Below are 23795 nucleotides of genomic sequence, written 5' to 3' on the forward strand. Positions count from 1 at the left end.
AGCAAGTCATGTAACTTTCCAGTGGCCCCTCTCCCCAGACAACTAAGAATAAGCTGGAACATTTGAGGGAGTTCCATGCCACACAATCCCCACATTGATAAAAACACAGGTCTGTACCCCAGCCCACAAAAACACAAGTACATTATGAAGGGATAAAGAGAAGGAATAGCTCTGAAGATACATTTTTCAAGGTAATTCCTCCTCCCCAATATTCACAATCTGCACACTTTGGGAATTAAATCATACAGAAGAGAGCTGGCAAAAGCATTTTTAAAAAGTCATCCTGGACACAGAGAGAGCTGGGGAATCCACTTTTCTCAGAACTGAGTTGGTGATAGCAGAGTATTACTTTATTTTTTGGTTTTTTGAAGGGGGGAAGGCAGGGCAATTGGGGTTAATTGACTTGCCCAAGGTCACACAGCTAGTGTGTCAAGAATCTGAGGCCAGATTTGAACTCAGGTCCTCCTGACTCCTGGGCCGGTGCTCTACTCACTGTGCCACCTAGCTGCCCCATGTGGTATTACTTTAAATATAGGCCTCTCTCAGGAGAGTGAGGATCAGGATTGGAAGTGTGGTGCAGTGGTAAGAGAACTGGCTGTGTAGTCAAGTGGACCTGAATTCAAATCCCTTCCCTGCCATCTATTGCTGTGTGATTTTTGGCAAGCCATTTAATATTTCTGGGCCTCAGTTTCCTCATTTGCTAAATGACAGGTGGGCCTCCATCGCCTCTGAGGTCCCTTTGATCCAAGATCCTGTAAGGGAATGAACGGATCAAGGGTTCTTAGACAAATGTCAGGGGGAGGGAGTGGACTCGGCAGAGGAACAAAATGACATCTTTATTTTCACTCTCCTTTCATTTGAATTTAGCATTTCCTTCAATTACACTAAGATAGCGCTCTGACGAGGGGGGCCATTGGCTTCACCACACTGCCAAAGGGGTCAATGAGAAAAAAGAGTTGAAGAAGCCTGAAATAAATGGATAAGTTCTGGGGCCTTCACAACATGGTCACCAGGGGGATGAAGGAAGTGCAACCTGAATTCAAATTATGTGCGATCTCCAATTCACTGAGGGTCACAGAGAGACAGGTACACACGCCTGTTCCCCCTGCTCAGCCTTGTATGTATCTGTCTCCCCAACTCCCACCCTCACTCCTGTAACCCTGTGCTTGTACACACAAGCACACATGCACACACACACACGCGTGTGCGTGCGCACACACACACACACACATATACACACACACACACACACCCAAGGGGCCTAAGAGACAAGGAAGAAAGGAATATGAATCCTGAATCAACTGAAAGGAAACTGGGGGCAAAAAACAAAGGATGTGTCCTGATCCCTTCCCTTCCTATGGTACTCAGACTCAAGGAAATAGAATTTAATCTCACCATTCAATGGCAGAGTCTCTGCTTTCCACGTCCTTGCAGTCTGAATCAAGGAATATGTCCTTATAGATTCTCCCACACAGGCAGAACATATCTGGAGCAGGATGATCACATGTTTGTAGAACTTGAAGCATCACTTGGAGTGCCTTCCCTCGGTCACCGGCATGATTCCTCCTGAAACACATTCGTGTGTCATCATGAGGGGCTGGTGGCAAACAAAGATGATTTTTCTTTTTAAACTTGCTATAAAACTGTGCATACCTTTGATCCAGCAATACCGCTGCAATATCCCAAAGATATATATTTTTTTCAAAAGGGAAAAGGACCTACTTGTACAAAAACATTTATAGTAGCTTTTTTTGTGGTGGCCAAGAAGTGGAAATCAAGGGGAGGCCCATCGACTGGGGAATGGCTGAACAAGCTAAGATATATGATTGCAATGGGATATTATCGTGCTATAAGAAATGATGAGCAGGACGATTTCAGAAAAACCTAGAAAGACATACACAGTAACAGCAATATTGTACAATGAAGAACTGTGAATGACACCTATTCTCAGCAATATCATCCCAAAAGGCTAATAATGAAGCATCCTCTCCGCCTCCAGAGAAAGAACTGATACTATTTGAATACAGACTGAAGTATGCTATTTTTCACTTTCTTATTTTCTCTTACTTTTATTAAAGACTAAAATGACTAATATGTAAACGTTTTACATGATTGCACATGTATGACCTATATCTGATTGCTTATCATCTTGGGGTGGGGGAAGGGAGAAAAGGAGAGATAGAATTTGGAACTTAAAAAAAACCCAAATGTTAAAAACTGCTTCAACATGTAATTTGGGGAAAAAATGAAATATATATTTAAAAAACAACCCTGCCCTAGAACAACAGTTTTGGTCTTCTGCTTAAACAAACAAACAAAAAAGCAATAACCTATTTTCCTTTAAAATCTATTAAGTATATGAAGATTCAGACACTTATTAAGTACCTACGATGTTACAGTGTACTTCACAATGGGGATAAAAGAAGAAAAATTCAAGTTTCTGCCCTCGAGGAATTTACATGCTAAAAAGAAAGAAATTTATATATACACATACACATATAAATATATAAATTGTTGTCGTTCAGTTGTTACAATCGTGTTTGACTCTGTGTGACCCCATTTAGGGTTTTTGTGGCAAAGACACTGGAGCAATTTGCTGTTTCCTTCTACAGATCATTTTACAGATGAGGAACCTGAGGCAAACAAGGTTAAATGACTTGCCCAAGGACACACCACTGGTAAGTGTCTAAGGCCAGATTTGAACTGACAGAGATAAGTCTTCCTAACTCCAGGCCTGGTGCTCTATCCATTGTGCCACCTAGCTGCGTGTGTGTGTGTGTGTGCGCGCGTGCGTGTGTGTGTACATGTATATATACATATATGTATATGCACATATTTTGCCCAGAGTAACATAACTCATGCCCTAGGCAAAATTCAAATTTGGGTTTTCTTCCTGATTTGGTCACTATCCACTGTGATACATAATTGCTTTATTCCAATAAGATTATTTGACAGTTGATTTTATCCATATTCTTGATTTGGATACTTCCCAATGCACCTGATGCTCCCTTTCTCTATTCAGGAGATTCCTATTCAATCTACAAATTGCTTCTCCTGATGAAGAATCCATTTTCTCTGTCCTCCCCACTTATTCCACCCCCAACTCAATCAGTTTTGCTAAATATTTTTAACAGATGACATTTATCCCCAAGCTAATCTCTGGATCCTATAGAGAAAAAAATTAAAGAGATTAAGCACTTAATGAGGTACAAAATTTCTACATCTGCTATGAGTCAAATTTTTTAAGATGCCCATCGTTCAGGTTTATGAAAAGCTGCATTAGCCTTCCTGAAATTCTTAGCTGTTAATGTGATTTTAAGCCTTTGGGGTCTAGGTTTGTCCTACATTGTTCCTTAATTTGAAACTTACTCTTTCCATTCACAACAAAAGGTCATTTGAGGTTGGGGGAAAAATACACACATACACATACACACACGTCAAACATTTGCAAGGGAAAAAGCAAAGAGAAGTTTTCAGTTAAATGCCACTTTAAGGAGACTGCTAAATAGTCTAATCCCCTTAGAGACTAACAATCCGCTTTGCTGATCTGCTTATGATTTCCAGGCCCCAAGGTATCCAAGAACAAGCCAATATTTCAGAACTGTTGTGTTTAATCAGTCACCAATGTGAGCAGCAGCCAGCGGCCTGTTTGTGGTAACATGAAAATTTTGTCCATTACTAGAAACCGATGAACTAAGGTCTACTTTACTGAAAAGTGGTTTACACAAGCTGCTGAGCCACCTTTCTGCCCCTTCTTCTCCCTTTTTTTCCTCTAGCTTTCCCTCATTCACCACCCAAAAAAAATGCTTAATAAAAGTTACTGACCAACAGAGCTTATGTGGCAGGGAGAGGGGGAAGACGCAGGGGAAACTATAAATTTTCCAAGTTCGGTTTTATTGGGTATCCCATAATAACTGGCCTAGAAGCCGAAAGATCTGAGTTTGAGTGCAGCTGTGTGACTTGAGGCAAGTCATTCAAATTCTCTGAATCCCAGTTTCCTTATTTGTAAAACAAGATAATAATGCCATCCCTGACCCTCTTCAGTAGGGCTCTTACAAGAATCAAATGAGACACTTGGAAGTCCTTTATCAACTATAGGCTATTTTAAAAATCTGTAGAAGAAGAAAAGAAGGGAACACATCTTTCTTTCTTAATTTTCTTGCTTTTTTGCAACATGGATAATATGGAAATATGTTTTACATGACTTCACAAGTATAATTGATATATTGCTTGCCTTCTTAATGGATAGGAAGGGGCTGGAGAGAGGGAAAGAATTTGGAACTCAAAATTTTTTTTACAATGAATGTTAAAAATGGACATATAATACATTTCTTAAAAACTAAAAAAAAAAAGAAATGGATTCAGAGGATTTGGGGTCCAGACCCTACCATTACCACTTACTACCTGTGAGATCTTAGGAAAATCACCTAACTTCTAAGAATCTCAGTTCTCTTTTTTGGGGGGAGGGCAGGGCAATTGGGGTTAAGTGACTTGCCCAAGGTCACACAGCTAGTAAGTGCGTCAAGTGTCTGAGGCTAGATTTGAACTCAGGTCCTCCTGACTCCAGGGCCAGTGCTCTACTCACGGCACCACCTAGCTGCCCCGAGTCTCAGTTCTCTTATCTGGAAAATTGAGAGAAGCTAGGTAGCACAGTGGATAGAATGCCAGGCCTGGAGTGAGGAAGACTCATCTTCATGAATTCAAATCCAGTATCAGGTGGTAGCTGTGTGACCCTATGCAAGTCACTTTGACTTCTTTTTGCCTCAGTTCCTCATCTGTAAAATGAGCTGGAGAAGGAAATGGCAAACCACTCCGGTATCTTTGCCAAGGAAACCCCAAATGGGGTCACGAAGAGTCAGACACGACTGAACAACAAAAATGAGAGGGTTAAACTCTATGGCCTCTAAGCCCTCTTTTATCTCACAAGCTATGAACCTATGAGGGATACTATCTACAGGAATGAACAAATTCCCAGATGAAAATCCATGGTCATTCGACTTGTTTTCAAAATTGTAAATTCCTAGAAGTCAGAGGCCATGTCCCCTAGGAAGTCAAATACAATGTCCTTTGAACATATTTGCAGTTGTCTAATAAATATTTGTCAGCTGACTGATTGTTATACTCAGTTCCAGTCTTGGCTTGGGAACTTTCTGCTGGTTTCTGTTGGCTCATCTAGCTGAAATATGGTAGTTTCTAGCCTCTCTTATGAATCTAAAGAAGATCAGCTGGGCTCTAGTCAAGGAGAGAGCTTGTCTAGTCATTGATCCTCAGACGATGGAAGCACAGAGCCCACCAGATGGCCCTGAAGACCTGAAGCCCAGCAGAAAGCAGCAGAGATAACTAAGGGATGATGAAGCCAAGGACTCCCAGAATAGGTCAGCATATTATAAAGGATTACCATTACCAGAGGATTCTGGAGGTCCTGCAAAATCAGAGCCTTGAGCTACCACAGTCAAATGCATCCCCTTGCCACATACTACACATATCCCTCCAAAAGTATGTGGCCTCACACATGGGCCCTGACTCAACAAGTTCTGATCTACGTATCTTCCATGTGTACCACAGCCACGCAAACTCTTGATCTAAGTGTTGTGTGCATGTTGTGGCAACCTAAGTGAGAACGTAACCCGTGAGTATATGGCGGGGGATGGGGGTGTGGAAAGGGGTGAGGGAGGCAGGGTGGAGGAATATTTTTTGGTCGTCTTGTTATGCTATTTGAATAAATGTCTTTTGTTTCAAAATAATGTATCCTCTCATTGGCTGGTCAAATTAAATGCCTTAATGGGGCCTCTGAGTGTGAGCTGACCAATAGAGTATCTTGAAGTCAGACTAGTTAGTCTAGAAGCTCAATGGATCGGCCACCAGCTGATGAATATTTTAGGCCTCCCTAAGACCACATGGAGGGTTTGTGGTCTCCCTCTATACTACTTCACTTGGTAATCTTATCAGCTCCCAAGGATTTAATTACTATCTCCACGCTGACAATTCTCATATCTACCTATCCTGACCCAACCTCTCAGCTGACCTCCATTCTTGCATCTCCAAAATTGCCTTTCAGATATCTCAAACTGGATGTCCAGTAGACTCCTCACACTCCACATGTCTAAAATTGAACTCATCATCTTTCCCCCTAAACCAGTTTCCAAACATACTTATTACTGTTGAGGGCCCCACCACCCTCCCAGTCCCTCAGGCTCACAACTTAGGTATCACCCTAGGCTCCTCACTATCTCTCACCCTCCTCCCCACCATATGCAATCTGTCACAAAGGTCTCTTGATTTCACCTTTGCAATATCTCTCGATGCCCCTTTTGCTCTCCTCTGACATGACCACCACTCTGGTGCAGGCCCTCCTCACCTCATGCCTAGACTATTGCAATGGCCCTTTCTAGGCCATATTCTGCTGCTAAAGTGATTTTCCTACAATACAGGTCTAAACACCCCCTACACTCACTCTATAAACTCCAGAGGCTCCCTATCACCTCCTGGATCAAATGGGAAATGCTGTTTGATATTCAAAGACCTTCATAACATAACCCAGCCCCCTCTTACTTTCTAGGTTTTTTTTTTTTTTGCTTTTTGACAAGGCAATTGGGGTTAAGTGACTTGCCCAAGGTCACACAGCTAGGAAATGTGTCAGGTGTCTGAGGCCAGATTTGAACTCTGGTCCTCCTGACTCCAGTGCTCTACTCACTGCGCCACCTAGCTGCCCCACTTTCTAGTTTTCTTACACCTTATTCCCTCACACGGATCCAGTGACATTGGCCTCCTGGCTGTTCCACAAAACAGGACACTCCATCTCTTGGCTCCAGGCATTTTCTCTGGCTGTTCCCTATGCCTGATATGCTCCACCTTCTCGCCTCTGCTCACTTCCCTGGCTTCCTTCTCTAATCCCTCTTAATCCTAGTTCTTCCCTTCTGTAAATTATCCCCCGTAAATTTATCCTGTTTATAGATTACTTGTACAAAGTTATCTGCTTATTTTCTCTCCATTAGACTGTGAGCTCCTCAAAGTCAGAAACTATTTTTACCTCCCTTTTTATATCCCCAGTACTTAGCAGTGCCTGATACACAGTAGGTGCTTAATAAATGCTTACTGACTGACTGAGTGAAGAAGTCACAAATACTTGAAATGACTTTGATGGAAATTTTTTTTCTTAAACTTTGAAACTTCCCTGACCCTTAACTGTACCTTACCAATACCCTCATTATGGATGATAACGAGCTCACTATACAAACAGTCAATAAAGTTTATTCATACGGAACCCTCATAGCACAAATCAAACACAGGCTTTACTACAGTTGGGTTCAGTGGAAATTTTAAGTAATTGGAAGACAAAGTTAGTCCAAGAAAATCTTATCTTTGAAAGTTCTGCCAGAAGCAGCAGAGCGGACATTAACAGTAAAAACCACACAAGACTGAACCAGTCTCTGCCACTAGTACAAACCCACTACCATTCATGGGTCAGGTATCATTCATTATTGGTCACCTATCCTAATTAATTCATGACTCTGCCTTGCTCCATTTCACATGAGTGAAAGGTCAGTAGTAACTCATGAAAATTCCTCATTCTTTACATATACATTAGAATACAAAATCCCAGAACCTGAACAGTGGGAAGGAAACTCCAAGGCCATTTAATCCAACTCCTAGCTGAAACATGAATATTGTTTAGATCGTCCCTATAAACAAGGACCTCTGTTTCATTGGGTCATTCCAGGCTCTACACCATTTCCATCCTCCACACCAAGCTGCCAAATTAATACTCCGAAAACACAAGTCAGACCACATCATTCCCCTGCTCAAAAATCATTAAAGATTCCCTACAGCTTCCAGAATAAAATACAGGCTCCTAACCTGGCTTTTAAGTTCCTCCATGAATCTATCTTCTTCATCCCTTCCCCAAATTATTTCCTCTTACCATGTTCAACATTCCAGTCAGATTGAATCACCAGCTGTTCCTGAAACCCATCATTCTGCCTCCCATTTATGTTCCTTCACACAAGCTGTCTCCACAATGCTGTCTTAATTCTACTGCCTTCTTTCCATTAATTATTTCCTATTTATCTTGTGTGTAGCCCTCTTTGTATATATTTGTTTGCATATGCACCTCGAGGGCAGGGACTGTCTTTTGCCTCTTTTTGGATCTCCAGTGCTTAGCAAAGTGCTGGACACGTAGTAGGCGCTTAATAAATGTATGTTGCTTGTTGGTACCTACTGCCTCTGCACCTATGCCTTTTAGAATCCCTAGCTTCCTTCAAGGCTCAGCACTACCTCCTAAATGAAACTTTCCCTCATCTCTGCTGATAGTGCCATTTGTTGTTGTTCAGTCACGTCTGACTCTTCATAACCTGTTTGGGGTTTTCTTGGCAAAGATACTGGAGTAGTTTGTCATTTCCTTCTCCAGCTCATTTTATAGATGAGAAAACTGAGGAAAACAGGGTTAAGCGACTTGCCCAGGGTCACACAGCTAGTAAATGTCTGAGACAGGATTTGAACTCAGGTCTTTCCAACTCCAGGCCCAACACTATCCACCACACCACCCAGCTGCCTATTAGTGCTCCGTGCCTCCTCAAATTGCCTTGATTTACTTATCCGTGTCCATGTTGTATAGCCCTAAGAGAATATAAACTCCTTCAGGTCAGGAACTATTTCTTCTTTTTCTATAAACAAACTGCTATTTCCCAGAGCTTACCTTGTACAATTCCTTTCCCATACAGGAACTTTGAAAAATGCTTCTTTAATTTAATTGAAAGAAAAACAAATTCCTTATACCTTTTACACAGACAGATTCCGGAACCTGGCATTCGAGGGTCTCTAAAATCTAGGTTCAACTTGTCTAATTTCACATTACTTCCTTTTACTCATTATATTCCAACCCTGACTCGACAAGCCATCTCCTATTTCCATGGATTTACAAAGACTCTAAAACATTCCTTCCTCAACTTTGCTTCTCTGAATTCCTTACCACCTGTAAGGTGTGACCAGGGGCCACCTACATAAGACGTCCCTCATCTCCTCCTCCTTCCTACTTTCCAGGGACGTACACATTGATAATGAGGTTGATGCACGCATTGCCAGAGCTAGCTCAGTGTTTGGGAGGCTCTGAAGGAAAGTGTAGAAGAGAAGAGATATCAGACTGACTACCAAACTGAAGGTCTAAAGAGCCATGGTGCTGACCTCATTGTTGTATGCCTGTGAAACCTAGGGAGTCTATCAGTGCCATGCCAGGAAACTGAATCGCTTCCATTTGGAAGTCTTAGGAAGATTCTGAAGATCACCTGGCAAGAGGAGAGCTAAACTGTTAAGCATTCAAACTCTTCAGCAGAGAGTGCAACTCTGATGGGCTGGCCATGTTGTTCAAATGCAAAACGGATATTGGCCAAAAAGATTATTTTATGGGGAACTCACACAGGGCAAGTGCTCACATGGAGGTCAGAAGAAGCGATACAAGGACACTCTCAAGGTCTCTCTCAAGAATGTTGGAATTGACTGCATGCTATGGGAGACACTGGTACAGAACTGCCCAGCACGGCGTGCCCACATCTGAAAAGGTGCTACGCTCTCTAAGCAAAGCAGAATTGAAACAGCTCAAAAGAAACGCAAGATGCACGAATTCAGGAAATCCACCCCAAATGTTCACAGGGATCGTTTGTGCCTGACCTGTGGTAGAACATTCCAAGCTCATACTAGTCTGAGCAGCCACAGCCGGACAGACTCTAATATACTGATGTCATTTTGGTCCTCTTGGAGAACAAAGGGTAATAACCTCCCTCCTGACTCTAGAACTCACTTCCCTCCTCTACATTACCTAACATAACCTAATCCTGTCCTACCTTTCTGATCTTCCTACACTTTTCTCTCCTCCCTATACTCTATGACCAAGAACACTGGCCTTCCTGCTTTTCCTTGAACACGACACTAAATCTCACCTCCATGCCTCTACTCATTGGCATGCTCTCCCTTGTCACTTCTACTTCTGGGCTTCCTTTAAGACATCTCAGATCCCTGTAGGAAGTCTCTCCTGGTGAGTTACCTCTCCCCCCAACCTACCACCCACCCCTGCTAATGCCTTTCCTCTCAAATCCCATACATACATACGTGTAGACACACACACACATACATACACACATATAATTATTCACATGTTTTCTTTCTCTGATTCAAAAGCTCTCTTCTTCTGGACAAAGTCTGCATTTCTGCCCTTACATTCTCAGAGCTCAACACAGTACCTGGCACACAAAAAGCTTAATCAATTGGTGTTGACTGACAACATTGTTTTCTCTGTGTACATATTATACCCTACTCATAGGGTGCAAACTCCTTAGAAACAGGGATTGTTTTATGCTTGTCTTTGTCTCCCTATCTAGAACCTTGCCTGGCACACATTAAGCACTTAATAAATGCTTGTTGAATTAAACTGAAGCCCTCTTGCCACGAGTCATCAGCACATTTCCAGTGGAAGGAAAGAATATATATATATATATATTTAAATGTTAAGTGTTTTACTAATGTTATCTCATTTTACTAGTATTATCTCATTTTACTAGTAGTATCTCATTTTACTAACATTATCTCATTTTACTAGTAGTATCTCATTTTACTAGTAGTATCTCATTTTACTAATATTATCTCATTTAATCCTCACAACAACCCTGAGCTAGGTGCTATTATGACCCCCATTTTACAGCTGAGAAACCTGAGGCAAACAGAGATTAAGTGACTTGCCCTGGGTCACACAGCTTGTGACTGTCTGAGGTTGGATTTGAACTTGGGCTTCACCACTCCAGGCCCAGTGCTCTATCCAATGGACCACCTAACAGCCTCAGCAGCTCGATGAAAGCAGAGTCTGTAGTGTGCGGGGCTCCCATCTCATAGCCACTGCTCTGAAGGCCCATTAATGGCCTCAGTTGGTTCAAAATCCACCAAGTCAGAGGAAAATATGGTATCAGTCCACAACTCAAACTAACTGGTTGTTGTGTTTCAAGGCGCTTCCTTTGACCATAATTCATTTTATCCTACCCCACTCTGGGCTGAGAAAAGCATTTTTTGTTTGAAAAATTATTTTACTTCTTAATTCCTTGGGAGAAATAAAACAATTCAAGCTTGTTCTTCTGATAGTAATTACCTAAATTGTTACCTGAAGGGAACAGTCCCACAGATGCTCTGTTTTATAAACTTCACACATAAATGATCATTCTTACCTGTTTAGTGCAAAGGCATAGTGGAACTTGATATTATGCTGATTGGCCAAATCACACGTGGGCAGCATCTCCAATGTTTCCACCAATTTTACCATAGCATCATAGTCCTAGCACCCAATCGCCATAAGGCAGAGAAAGAAGAACAGACATTTATTATAAGGTATTGGTTTTTAAAGATGGATTTTTTTAGGTACAAAAGGACCTTAGTGAATTCCTCTGTTGTTATTCATGATTAAAATTTAAAAATCAGCATCGTTTTGGCATATGAGTAAGGAGGAAGCCAGAAAATTAAGCCCAAATGGATATGTGAATCTAGCGAGAGGAACAACCTGTATTAAACATCTGCTAGGTGCCAGGTACCTCAAAAATATTTTCTCATTGGATCCTCACAACAACTCTGGGATTTAGGTCCTGTTATTAGCCTCATTTTATAGTTGAGGAAAATGAAGAAGCAGACAGAAGCTACATAAGCTAGTAAGTATCTGAGGCTGGATTGGAACTCAGGGCTTCCTGACTCTAGATTCAGTGCTCTGTTGTAATATCAACTAAGGTGGGACTTTCTTACTGTTTTAAAATAATTAAATGTCTTTGATTGAGCCTTACTAGTTCCAAAGCCCCAGGCCCAAACCCCTATCTACTAGGTGCTTAAGCCTATGTGGGCGTGAAGCCCTCAGGGTCCAAAGGGGAGCTGCCAAGACAGAGCCAACAGTAGGAGCCTGAGTTCTGCTCCCTCAAATGGTTTGATGACTGCTAAAGAGTATAAAAAGCAAGAACAGAGCTATTTGAGAGAGGCTCTCACTTCTGGAGGTGCGGGACTCTGGGCAGCCGCTCTAAGAGCCTCCCAGCTGAATTCAGATGTTGGTTTCTTGGTGACTATGACTTGTATTTGGTCTGTTTATAAATGTATGTTTGTAATTTGTTTGTATTTGCTCTGAAGTTCAGGGTGCTGGCTTTTTCTCCTGAACTAGAGAATGACATTTGTATGTTGGACTGAAGTAAGATTGTTAATCCCTTAACATTGCTTCCCTTAGTAAAGCAGATCAAAAGAACCTGTGCTGGCAGCTTTCTGTGTGCTGGTTGCTGGTGGGTCTTACACCCCTTCAGCAGCTGCTAGCAGACTGTTGCGATGTCTGTCTACTGCACCACCCAGCGCCAGCAATGAGGCAAAAATGGCGAGTCATAAAACATCCACTGAAGAGGAAGGGAATGAAAACTCTTGTTCCCTGCCATACATAAAACACGGATCCAAAAGATGAAAGGAAGATTACAAGAAGAGCAGAGGAATTATTCAGCAGAAACAGAACTGTCGATGAGATGGGCATAAATATATGGGAAAGCTTATGGTCATTTCTCAAGCAAAGAGAATACAACTCAATTCTTCCCAGTTTCATCAAGTTAAGGAGACAACTGGATATGATGGAAAAGGCAATGAACTTTGAGTCACAGGAACTGTGTTCAAATACTGGTTCTATCTTCCAGAGGAAAATTGTGCTGAATCTCTTTACTAGATTATAAACTCAGGTGGTGCTGTCATATGTAAATTTTGTATCTCCCTCAATCACAGCATGAATGAAGGAATGAAAAAATTTATTAAGCATTTCCCTCTATGCTAAACAGTTGACTAAGTACTGGGAGTAGAGACACAAAGGTAAGACAGTCCCTTCCTTCAAAGGCTTAGTGTCTAATGAAAGAGACAGCACATATAGGGGAGCGGTAGCCAGGGAAAGGTATTCCTTTATTTTCCAGTGGCTTTGGGCAAACCACAACCTCTGGGTCTCAGTTTCCTCACCTGAAAATGAGGTCGACTAGCTGGCCTCAATAGTCCCTTTGAGCTCTAGGTCAATGATTTATAAGTTCAACTTTCCATAATGATGTGAGGTAGAAGTGTTCCTGTGATTATGTGGATTGGGTAGGCCATTGCTAAAATCCCACCTGCTGCTCTTTCATTCAGTCTGACCCTAACCACCAAAAAGCAAAGAAATAACGTGTACTAAGATCTCTACATACTGCAGAAAACCAAATCCCCATCTCCTACTCTCTCTTACCCCTTTCAATGTCACCCTGCCTAGGAAGACGTTAATACAGTCCAATAACTACTGGCTTTACCATAAACCAAAGGACTACACCAACAGAGTCATGAAAAGAGGAAAAATTATGTCACTCTGGGTGTGAGTGGCAGGGATAGGGAAGCCAAAGAGAAACAAAATAAAACAACAAAAACCCTGGTAGCAAAATGAAGGAAGGCTTTAGGGAGAGATCACAGCACAATATTTTTCTCATCTGTTCAGATATTTCTTTACTAGTCAAGAGCTTTAAATGTTGTCCATTATTTAAAATTGGCTGAGCATAGCTGTATGCATTTCTGTGTCTCATTTTCCATTTTGATTGGGAATTCTCCAGTGTCTGGAAAAGTGCACTACACAGAATAGATTCTTCATTTATTCAGTTTAGTTAAAAAATTTAACACCAACAAGGCAGTTACTAAGAGCCTAACCGCCATGCCCTGGGAGGCTTAATCTCAACTCTATTAATCCTGGCACCCACACTCTCCTGATGGTTAGCGCATGAACTCAAATTCACATGGTCCACTAAGGCTGTCCAGACCTAGACATGCTTCACATTCTACCCTGGTCATCTTCTTTGCTGTTCCCTTTGCAGTTGGCCTTATGTTCTCCTACTTCTCTGCACCTTTCTAGTACGGTCTGTATAATACAATATAGAAAGATGTTTATGCCTCTGAATCAAATCCATACTTCCATTGCTACTATCAATCAATTTCTCTATGGCTTAGCTCAATATCCCTGTGTTTTCCCAAACCAAAACACCCTTCCCTGGCTGCCACTCACCTATATGTGCTATCTCTCCCATTAGACACTAAGCCTTGGAAGAAAGGGACTGTCTTACCTTTGTATTTCTATTCCCAGTACTTAGTCGACTGTTTAGCATAGAGGGAAATGCTTAATAAATTTTTTCATTCCTTCATTCATGCTGTCTACTGTGATTGAGGGAGATACAAAATTTACATACGACAGCACCACCCTGATGGAGTGTAAAGTAAAGAGATTCAGCACATGTGCGAATAACTATGAGGCTTAACTCATAGCTGCATCTGAGTGGTAGAAAACAACACCTTTGTGAAGTCTGAGAAGGAAAAGATAGTTAATGACTGAGTGATCATGGAAGGTCTCCATGAGGGAAGTAGCAATCGAGTTGGACTTTACAGAATGAGCAATGATTCAATAGAGGAAGAAAAGGAGGGAAACTAGGCACAGGAAAAGACATGCACAAAGGCCGATGATGAGAAAAACCTAGCACATAAAAAGGAAGTGAGCTTATAAACACCACAGACAGAAGCGTTCACCAAGTGTGAGCAGTACACCTTACCTAAGTTCTACACAGGGTCATAGATACACTGCAATAGACCAACCGCCTGAGCTCCCAGATTGGTAAACTCAAATTACACAACGTCATAGAATGTTAGAGAATTTGATATCTTGAAGGAAGCTTAAAGATCATCTCATCCAGTTTTTTTTTTATCTTTTTCTGTGTTGTGGACCCCTTCAGTGATTTACCATGGGGTATAAAACCTATGGACTTCTGAGAATTTTTTAAAAATTTAATTTGATTAATCTAGTTCCTTTACCTACATCATATTGACCCTTATAACATGTGGAAAATGAATCATTCAATAATATAAAATCATGCTGTTGAAGAGTTCTTTTTCCTTCCTTGCCCCAAGGCTTATGTTAGATGTGGCCTCTTTACTGTTTACCCCAGAAAAATATCTGTGCCATCCTAAGGTGATCTACAGCCTCTTACTAAACCCTAATTCCACCTGCCCTTTCCATAATAGAGGATGCTGATCAAAGCAGAAAGCTCCAGGGGTTTAAATGACCCCCCCCCACACACACACAGTAAGACTTCTTGTCCCTCCCATCCCAACTGCATTATCTCTCTTAAGTAGCCTCCAAGAAAAGCAACATGCATCATCACATCTTCTGTAGGCTGCCTCCAAGGCCAACCTTGGCATGACAAACCCTTTCCTAGAGCACTCTTTCTGTTATGACAGATTATACCTTGTTCTCAACCTCTCTAAAGACCTAAATTTCCTCATTCCTAAAATGATTCCCTCATCTATAAAAACCCATCACTAGCCAACCCGATAAGGATAGGACTTCATAGGCCATTTAATGCTGCATACTAAGTTACCACATTTGAGGGTCAGTGATTGCTGAGAGGTCAGTCTTTACCTGGATATCACGGTATGACAACAGCAGATTAATGACAATGTCTGACGTCAGGACTTCAGTATTATCCATACGGAGTTTAATTCTGGCCAGTTCCTTTGCCAATTCATCACCTTGATATTTTTCCCTGGCTTTCCGAATGTCATTTAACAAGGTTTCTTTGTAATAGGCACCGGTGGAGAAAAACAAAGGAAAGCAACGTCATCTTTGCCTTTATGAAGATCCACCTTCTGTAGCAAGACAAGGAACGAGTTCTGTTTTGATGTGAATTTAATTTAGTCGCTTGAGCCACTTACACCAGGGAAAACCCTGACATAATTTGGAGGGAGTGTAGCATGTTGGCAAGAGTACCATACTTTGATTCAGAAGATGTGGGTTCAAATTCCACCTCAGACAAACACTGTGTAATAGCAGGAAAGAAACAGTCTCTCAGAGCCTCGGTTTTCTCAACCAGAGAAGAGGGATATGAATACTTGTAAGTAACCTTCCAGGATTGTGGAACAAACCTTAAAACACCGTATGAATATAAGCTATAATTATAGCAAAATAAAGGAGACAACCTGTCCATTGTCAAATTATGGGTGACACAACTGCCTGGAGCTTAGAAGGCACTTAATAAATTCTGGTTGACATGCCACAAGCAACAGATATTGAGAAACAAACGTAAGGAAATTATGAGCACTGCTTTACAGCCTTGGAAAGAATTTCAAAACAGTCCTTTTTTCTTCAGGAAAATATGATTTCATATACAACTCAACCTGTCTCCATCAGCTTATAGACTAAAGGAGCAAGAATATTCAATTGAATTTCCTGCTTTAAGTCTATCCCCACTCAGATCAATCCATTTTTCCTAAACTGCCAATATGATTTCCCTACAGAGAAGATCTGACCATATCACTGCCCTTCTCCGATAAATTCTGGTGGCTCCATATTATAGGTTCAAATATAAACTCTTCTGCTTGGGATTTAAAGCCTATCACAACTTGACCCTCTTCTGTATTTCCTTTCTTACATATTACTCCCCTCTACTTACTCTAAGGTCCAGTCATATTGGCCACCTTGTTGTTCCACACACATACGCCTCATTGGCTGACTTCCATGCCTGAAATGTTCTCCTTTTCCCCTCTGCCTCCTAGATGTCTTGGCTTCCTTCAAGACTTGGTTCAAATGTTCCATTCTGGAGTTCTTTCTCCTCCCCTCAGCTTCTATTGCCTTCTTTTCTAAGGTCGACATACATATATAATATATGCATATATATACATACATACATACATACATACATACATACACACATACTGTGCATAGCCAGTACTTAGCATAGTGGTTGTTTTTTGTCCTTCATTTTCAAAAAGGTCCAGTGACATCACTGGTGATGGCTTAGCTCATAGGTGAATTGGATTTAAGTGAGGCAGAGTTGCACAAAGTCATCGGCCACATTCTCTCATCCAGAGTCAAGCACCCTGGTCTTTAAAATATTGATTGTTCTGAGAAAGGGGTAAATGATGAGAGGTGAAAGGAATAAAAAAACAGGAAAGGGAAAATAAAAGTAAGTTTGTATGAATAAGAGTAGGAACGGAAAGAAAGAAGGCAGACCAAATCAGAAAGAAAAGCGAAGCAGTGGAGTAAGAAGAGAAGAGAGTCTGTACTTAGAAATGACATAAGCACCATTGAGAAACATTGATCAGAAGATCTGGAATTAGTTTCCCAATTAGGGAATTTTTTTTTAATTTAGCCTAAATCTCCAGCTCTACAATTTAAGACCATGCTCTTTATCTTACATAGAGAGACATATCTTCGAGGGAACAGGCCCAGCATGTGGCTTCGCCCTGAACCTTATCCAAGTTCTCTACACTTGTTAAAAAAAATGTTATTATTTCTGAAACCTAGAAATGGACACAAGGGCTGGAGGGTAGTAGTGCTTGACCCGTGCACAGAACAACAGAAGGGTAGGGAGAATGCCAATGGGGTATAAACCCATCATACACACACATAAAGACACACATGGGCACCCCCTGTTTTTCAACATAGCCAATGGTTTTGTGCAGACTTTAACTACAATGAGAAAACGGATGTAAGTAAAGCTTCCTCAGTGAGAACTATTCATTGAATTTCCATCATCCTGAAGTATCTCAGAATATTTACTCTACATTATACTTTTTTTTACATATCCAAGCACCATGACTTCTTTCCCCCCACTATATATATTACTACTTAATTTACTTATAGTTTTTATAAATTTATAGTTCTTTTTTTTGCTTCACCTTACTAAACTTCATTCAATGATCAGATACTGGGAAGGATTTCAAAAGTTATCCAGTCCAAATTCCTCATTTTACAGAAGCGCAAACATTACCTCAGAGACATTAAGTGATTTGCCCAAGGTCACACAGGGAGTATCAAAAGGGAGATTTGAGCCTGGGGTCCCTAATTCCTGTGAGCACTCCAACTGATTCAATTTGTGATGGCTTCTCCAACTAACTGTGGCCACTTTAATTCTGATCTGATAATCCAAAATCATTGCTCTCTAATCTCCCTGATCATTGGTGAAAATGTCAAGCAACTCCGAACAAAGAGCGAAGTCTTGTGCTATAAAATTCAACAGAAATGTGGTATTTATGGCTTTAAGAAACAAGAGATAGAGACAAGAGCTCTGATTTAATCGATACAGGAACTCTCAGGTGAGGGAACTCTCTTTACCACCATAACACCATCTCTGCAAGTTTTGTCCTGTTGTTCAGTCATCTTTCAGTTGTGTCTGGCTCTTTGTGACCCCTTTTGAGGTTTTCTTGGTGAAGATTCTGGAGTGGTTTGCCTTTTCCTTCTTCTGTCATTTTACAGATGAGGAAACTAAGGCAAACTGGGTTAAATGACTTACCTAGGGTCATATAGCTAGTAAGTGTCTGAGGCCAGATTTGAACTCATAAAGATAAATCTTCCTGAATCCAGTCCTGGCACTCTCTCCACTGTGTTACCTAGCTACCAACTTTTGTCTAGGGAATTGCTTGGTTAGAGCAAAGACAAGTGATTTCCCTGGGGTCAGTCACCCAGTATTTCTCTGGGGCAGGATTTAAATTCAGGTGTTCACCTGAATCTGTCACTTCTCTGTCTACTATACCTTAGCTGTCTCCTCTCAGGGAACAAATGTATTAATAACTACACATTACCTAATAAAAAGATGACTGACTACAAAAACATTTGTTAGTCTTGACATATTTGTGTAATAGAACAGAAGATACATATAAAAACTTTAAACACCTCATATACATATGCATTTTAGCTATATGAACACATGACAGGCAATTTTAAAGAAAATTGAGAATAGTGTAAAAATGAATCTCTCTAAAACTCTGAGATGTAGCTGGGGTATAATGGCCGGAAAGTTAACCTCAGAGTCAGGAAAGCCTGGGTGCAAGTCCCACCTATGACCTACACACTGTTTCTTCAGGGAACTCTCTAAGGCTAAGAGCTCATGCATTAGTAGAGGGGGATTCCTCACCTAGTAGTCTCTACCAATCAAACCACAGACCCAATTTTAAAAAGAGAAAAAAAAGAAAACTAATCTAACAATGTGACTTAAAAGTTGTCTGTGGTTCCCTATTTGCTCTGCACACAAGATGCAAACTCCTTAGCCTAGTATCTAAAAGTGCTCCAACAACTCACTTTTCAGACTTATTCTCATCTCACTCCCCTTCATGTGCCATACATATATCTCAGCCAAACTGGCCTACCAGGTGTTCCCTGAATTTGGGATTCCATCTCTTGGCTCTGTGCTTGGAATGCCCTTTCTCTTTCTCTCCCCTCCCCTCTCCTTCCCTTTTCTCTCCTTTTCCTCCCTCTTCTGTTCTCTCTCCTCTCTCATTCTGTATTTTCTCTCTTCTCTTTTCTCTCCTTCTCTTTCTCCACTCCCCCCTTTGTTCCTCTCTCTCCTCTCCCACTCTGTGTTCTCCCATTCTCCCCTGCCTCTGCTTTCTCTCCTTTCCCTCTTTCCTTCCCCTTCCTTCCCCTTTCTTTCTTATCCCCCTCTGCTTTCTCCCCCATCTCTGCTTTCTCTCTCCCTCTCTCTTTTCCTCATTCTCCCCCCTCTCTCTCTCTGCTTCCCACTCCACATTCTCCCCCCTTTCCCTCCATGATAGTTACTTGTTAAATATTCCTAGTGGAATGAAACCTCTTTGAGCACTGAGAATAGTTCATTTCTGTCTTTGCAATGCCCTACCTAGCACAGAGTTTTGCACCTAACAGAAGTTTAATAAACATTTAGTGATTTTGGTTTGTTTCATGGTCCCTCCTCAAACATCCAATGACCAAAACCTTTAAAGATGATATAATTCTTTCACTGCCATATCTTTAATTTCAATTGGTTGATTTAAGTATATTGTCTGCTTTGGAAAAGTTTCTTAGGGATACTTAGCATTTCTAAGATGAATAACACAGTCAATCTGGTAAGGAGATTAAAACAATTAAATTATGCAGGGTAACATTAGGTCTGTTCATTGAATAGAGAAATAATTATCTCCAGAGAAAGAGAATTAGAATAACTGAGAAGGTTATTTGCCTATAATACTATAAAACTATAACAAATAAGCCCCTAACTCAATCTAGGCACACAGGAGACCATTGAAAATATTTTTGGTTAAGTTTTTGATTTGTTTTGTTTTTACAAGAGAGTGTTTTTATTTTAAAGACTAACTTTTGATACTTTTGATCAACACTCATGACTTCGCCAGCATGGATAATCCATCCACCAATGCAGATAGAGACCCCTTCGTGTCTTTTCATCCTAGGTATGAGTCTTGTCCTGATTTCTCCATAAATCCACCAAGGAAGTTTTTTCCCATGTAGTAAAGAATCTGTTCTTTCATTAGTTTGGGTGCACCAGTGTACCACTTGGACTGTCTACCTGTCATCACTGATTGAAGGTCCAGCTCCTTTTCTACTCATCCAACATCCATGATGCTGTCATAGATGGTGCTTCTAGCCTGCAAATGGTCTTTGAGAACATCCCTGTTTACATCCACCCCATGTCTATGGGTTGTTGATAATTGCATAAATCATAGGACCATTCTATCATAAATTTAGTGTTGGAAGGGATCTTATAGACTATCAAATTCAATCCTCTTCATTTGACTAAGGAGGAAACTGAGGCACAGAGAGGTTAATCTCTTTGGTGTTACTGGAGCAGCTATGTAGTCCTGGACTTCAATGCCTTGTACAAATAGAAACAATTGCAAAAGGAAATCTCCTTTTTGTTTAGCTCCCTTTCTTTGCATAATTCTGTTAATATCTTGATTGATTCAATACTCAAGGAATTTCTTTAGTCAAGTTTCTAGTTTCAAGAAGGTTGCACAGGTAAGAGCTGTCAGGGATCAATCAGCAGACTCTGTGTGAGCACTTATTTTCCATCTACTAGGTGTTTGAAATCATGACTATTGTCCAAGTTCCAGATTATAAAAGCATTAAACGTTATTTGTAAAGCCTGACAAACCTGTGGGTTTATTCTTTTGTTTCCAAGGGTTACTGTCTTATATTATTGTTTCCAAGGTAAATATATTCATAGTAAAAATTATCTCCCCTAAAGCCCTACTCTGAAGTCTCCATGGTGTGGAGATTACTCTAGATTCTATGACAGCTGAGTGAAAACTCTAGCAGGGCTTGGAAGGTTAGAAGGACTTTGAATTTGAACCTTATGGTGGACTGTTGCCCAAAGAGTGGTTCCATCAAGTTCTCAAAGACTCACCACCAAAAAAAGGGGGAAAAATGAAAACAAATGCTGATTTTTAAAAACATAAGAAAGTCATGAAGGCAATCGATCAAGGCCAAGAGCTGGTTGCGATCTGCATTAGGAATTAAATAACTACAATGATGGATTCCTGAAGTAAGCACGAAGTCATTTCAATCTGATACATATTTTGAAGAAATAAGGTAGGCCTCTAAAGAAAGGCTTATTTTTTTAATGAGTGAAAAAACAGCCCATTAACCTAGAGGTCCACGAACTTGCTTTTTTAATATTTTGATAAATGTGTTTCAAAATAACTGGTTTCCTTTGAAATCCTGAGTGTTTCGTTTTATACATTTAAAAACATTATTCTGAGAAGGGGTCCACAGACTTTATCAGACTGGCAAATGAACCATCATACACACACACAAACACACACACACACACACACACACACACACACACACACACACACTAAGACCTCCTCACCTAGCTTAACCTTAGGGTATGGTATCATATGCAGGTATTTTCCCTGAAATAATATAGTAGGCAGGAAAAAAAGTAATCATGTTTTTCCTTAGATTCCACAAGTCGGCAGAAAAGCTCAGCCCAAAATGACTATGCTGAATGTGATCGTACAAAGATGCTATAAGACAATTTTGAAAGCACTACATGGTCACCTTTAAATAGTCTCCTTTTCCAAATTTGTTTTTCCTTCAAAAGCAGTGGAAACTCTCAATGCAGAATGGAAGTTAAGCAACAAAAGAACTGAATTAGAGAGTTAATAAGCAAATTAACTTCAGGAACATTTTTCAAATTTGTGACAGGTTGAGGCTGCCAGCACTCAGGATTTTCTTTAATGCTTAGGAAAGACAGTACAAATCATTTTTCTTGTGACATAACTCACAGAGGTAAATCCTTCATAACTTAACTAGAGCTCCAAATGTTGGAATTTGTTTTCTACATTCTACTTTTACACCCATAAGAGACAAATTATAAGCAAAAAAACCAATGTTAACAAGTATTTAGATGTTGTTACTGTTGTTCAGTCACGTCCAACTCTTTGTGACCCCGTTGGTGGTCTTCCTGGCAAAGATACTCAAGTGGTTTGCCATTTCCTTCTCCAGCTCATTTTACAGATGAGGAAGCTGAAGCAAGCAGGGTTAGGGGACTTGCCCAGGGTCACACAGCTAGTAAGTCTCTGAGGCCAGATTTGAACTCAGAAAGATGAGTCTTCCTGACTCCAGGTTCACACTCTATCTACCATGTCACCTAACTGCCTTAGGTATTTAGTAAGATAAATTAAATTTAAAGTAAATTTCGAGGGTATGACCTGAGGTCGTGACCATTTCCATCCAATGTCTATGCTTTCCAAAGTCATGGTACTGTACTCTCTTACATTCAGAATGGTAACCCTGGAGTCCTTCAAAATTCACTACCACCAAGGACAGACTTAATCTCATCCAATAGATTCTACTTAGCACCATAAAATCTTAGGATTGAAAGGAACTTTAGAGATCCTCTAGTCTAACACCTTAATTAGTGATGAAGTGACTTGTCTAAGATTACACCCAAATAGAGTCAGGAAGAGTTGGACAAAACTAATCAACTAAACCAGGGCTGTCCAAAATGTGGCCCACAGTACAATTTATGCAGCCCACCTACTAGCATAGGAAGTTACATAAATGCTTTAGTAAACAAAGCCGAGCTATGCAGAGATCTCGCTAAAATGGCAAATCAAAATATATTGTCTATTGTTTCAATAAAAACCTAAGGTCGGAAGGCCCCAAACTGAACAACAACAACCACAAAGATTATATGGCAAATTTAGAGTCAGGGCCATGCTAGTAGAACCCAAGTCACTCCTTCTCCAACACTACTGCTAATATACCTACATTGCCTCACCCTTCTCGCTACCAAAGAACATTTTAGAATCTCGAATGCGAGTGGCAATAAAGGAGAAGGAGAATTACCACGAGGTAACATGGATGTCCTTGAGAAGACTGATAAATCTGTCCATCAAGGGAACACACAGTGGGCCCAGGAGGTTGTCCCAGTTGGGCTGCATGTACTCTGAGGCTCTCCGCTGGGCATTGCTTTCACAGCAAAAGTAATCAGCACAAGGTGTTACGATGTACGGGATGAAATAGTAGTTCCCACTAGATGCCTAGAAGAAAGACAAAAACATTTCAGAAAGTGCCGTCAATACAAGTGGAGACATGGCTCAAAGTGACAATTGTGGGGATATAGTTTAGAAAACGGCGAATACCTCTTACCTCTTACCAGGGACCATGAACATAACATTACTGAATAGCTATGAGTCTCAAAAGTAAAATATAAAACATAAGGACAACAGACTATTTCATAAATTTCAGGCCATGAAAGATTTAGATCATTATATCTTTTTGGTTTAAAATGCTAAACCTGACAGTACGTGACATAAGACTTCTCAGTTTACTTTCATATCTTTCAGGTGTGTTCAACAGTACATTATTTAAAATGAAGTAAACTGAACTAATAAGCAAAGGTTGCCAAGTAGGTATTTTGCTTAGCCTGCTTTAATGAATGAGTAAATAAAACTCATTTGTAGTTAGCACACTGCCATACTATCAATGCAGGTGAGATGACATT

At 40.6% G+C, this 23795-nt stretch overlaps 1 protein-coding gene across 1 annotated transcript in view; it reads right to left on the minus strand.

Annotated features, from left to right (window-relative positions):
* MAP3K15 (mitogen-activated protein kinase kinase kinase 15) overlaps positions 1-23468 on the minus strand; it is a 113715-nt gene extending 90247 nt beyond the window's left edge. The window contains 5 exon segments of the mRNA XM_036744203.1: positions 1396-1566; positions 11205-11311; positions 15455-15624; positions 23139-23331; positions 23448-23468. Of these exon segments, the coding sequence (XP_036600098.1) occupies positions 1396-1566; positions 11205-11311; positions 15455-15624; positions 23139-23331; positions 23448-23468 (662 nt within the window).
* Between the last annotated feature and the right edge of the window lie 327 nt (positions 23469-23795).

Source organism: Trichosurus vulpecula, chromosome 2, assembly GCF_011100635.1.
Source record: "Trichosurus vulpecula isolate mTriVul1 chromosome 2, mTriVul1.pri, whole genome shotgun sequence".
NCBI classification, from domain to species: Eukaryota; Metazoa; Chordata; class Mammalia; order Diprotodontia; family Phalangeridae; genus Trichosurus; species Trichosurus vulpecula.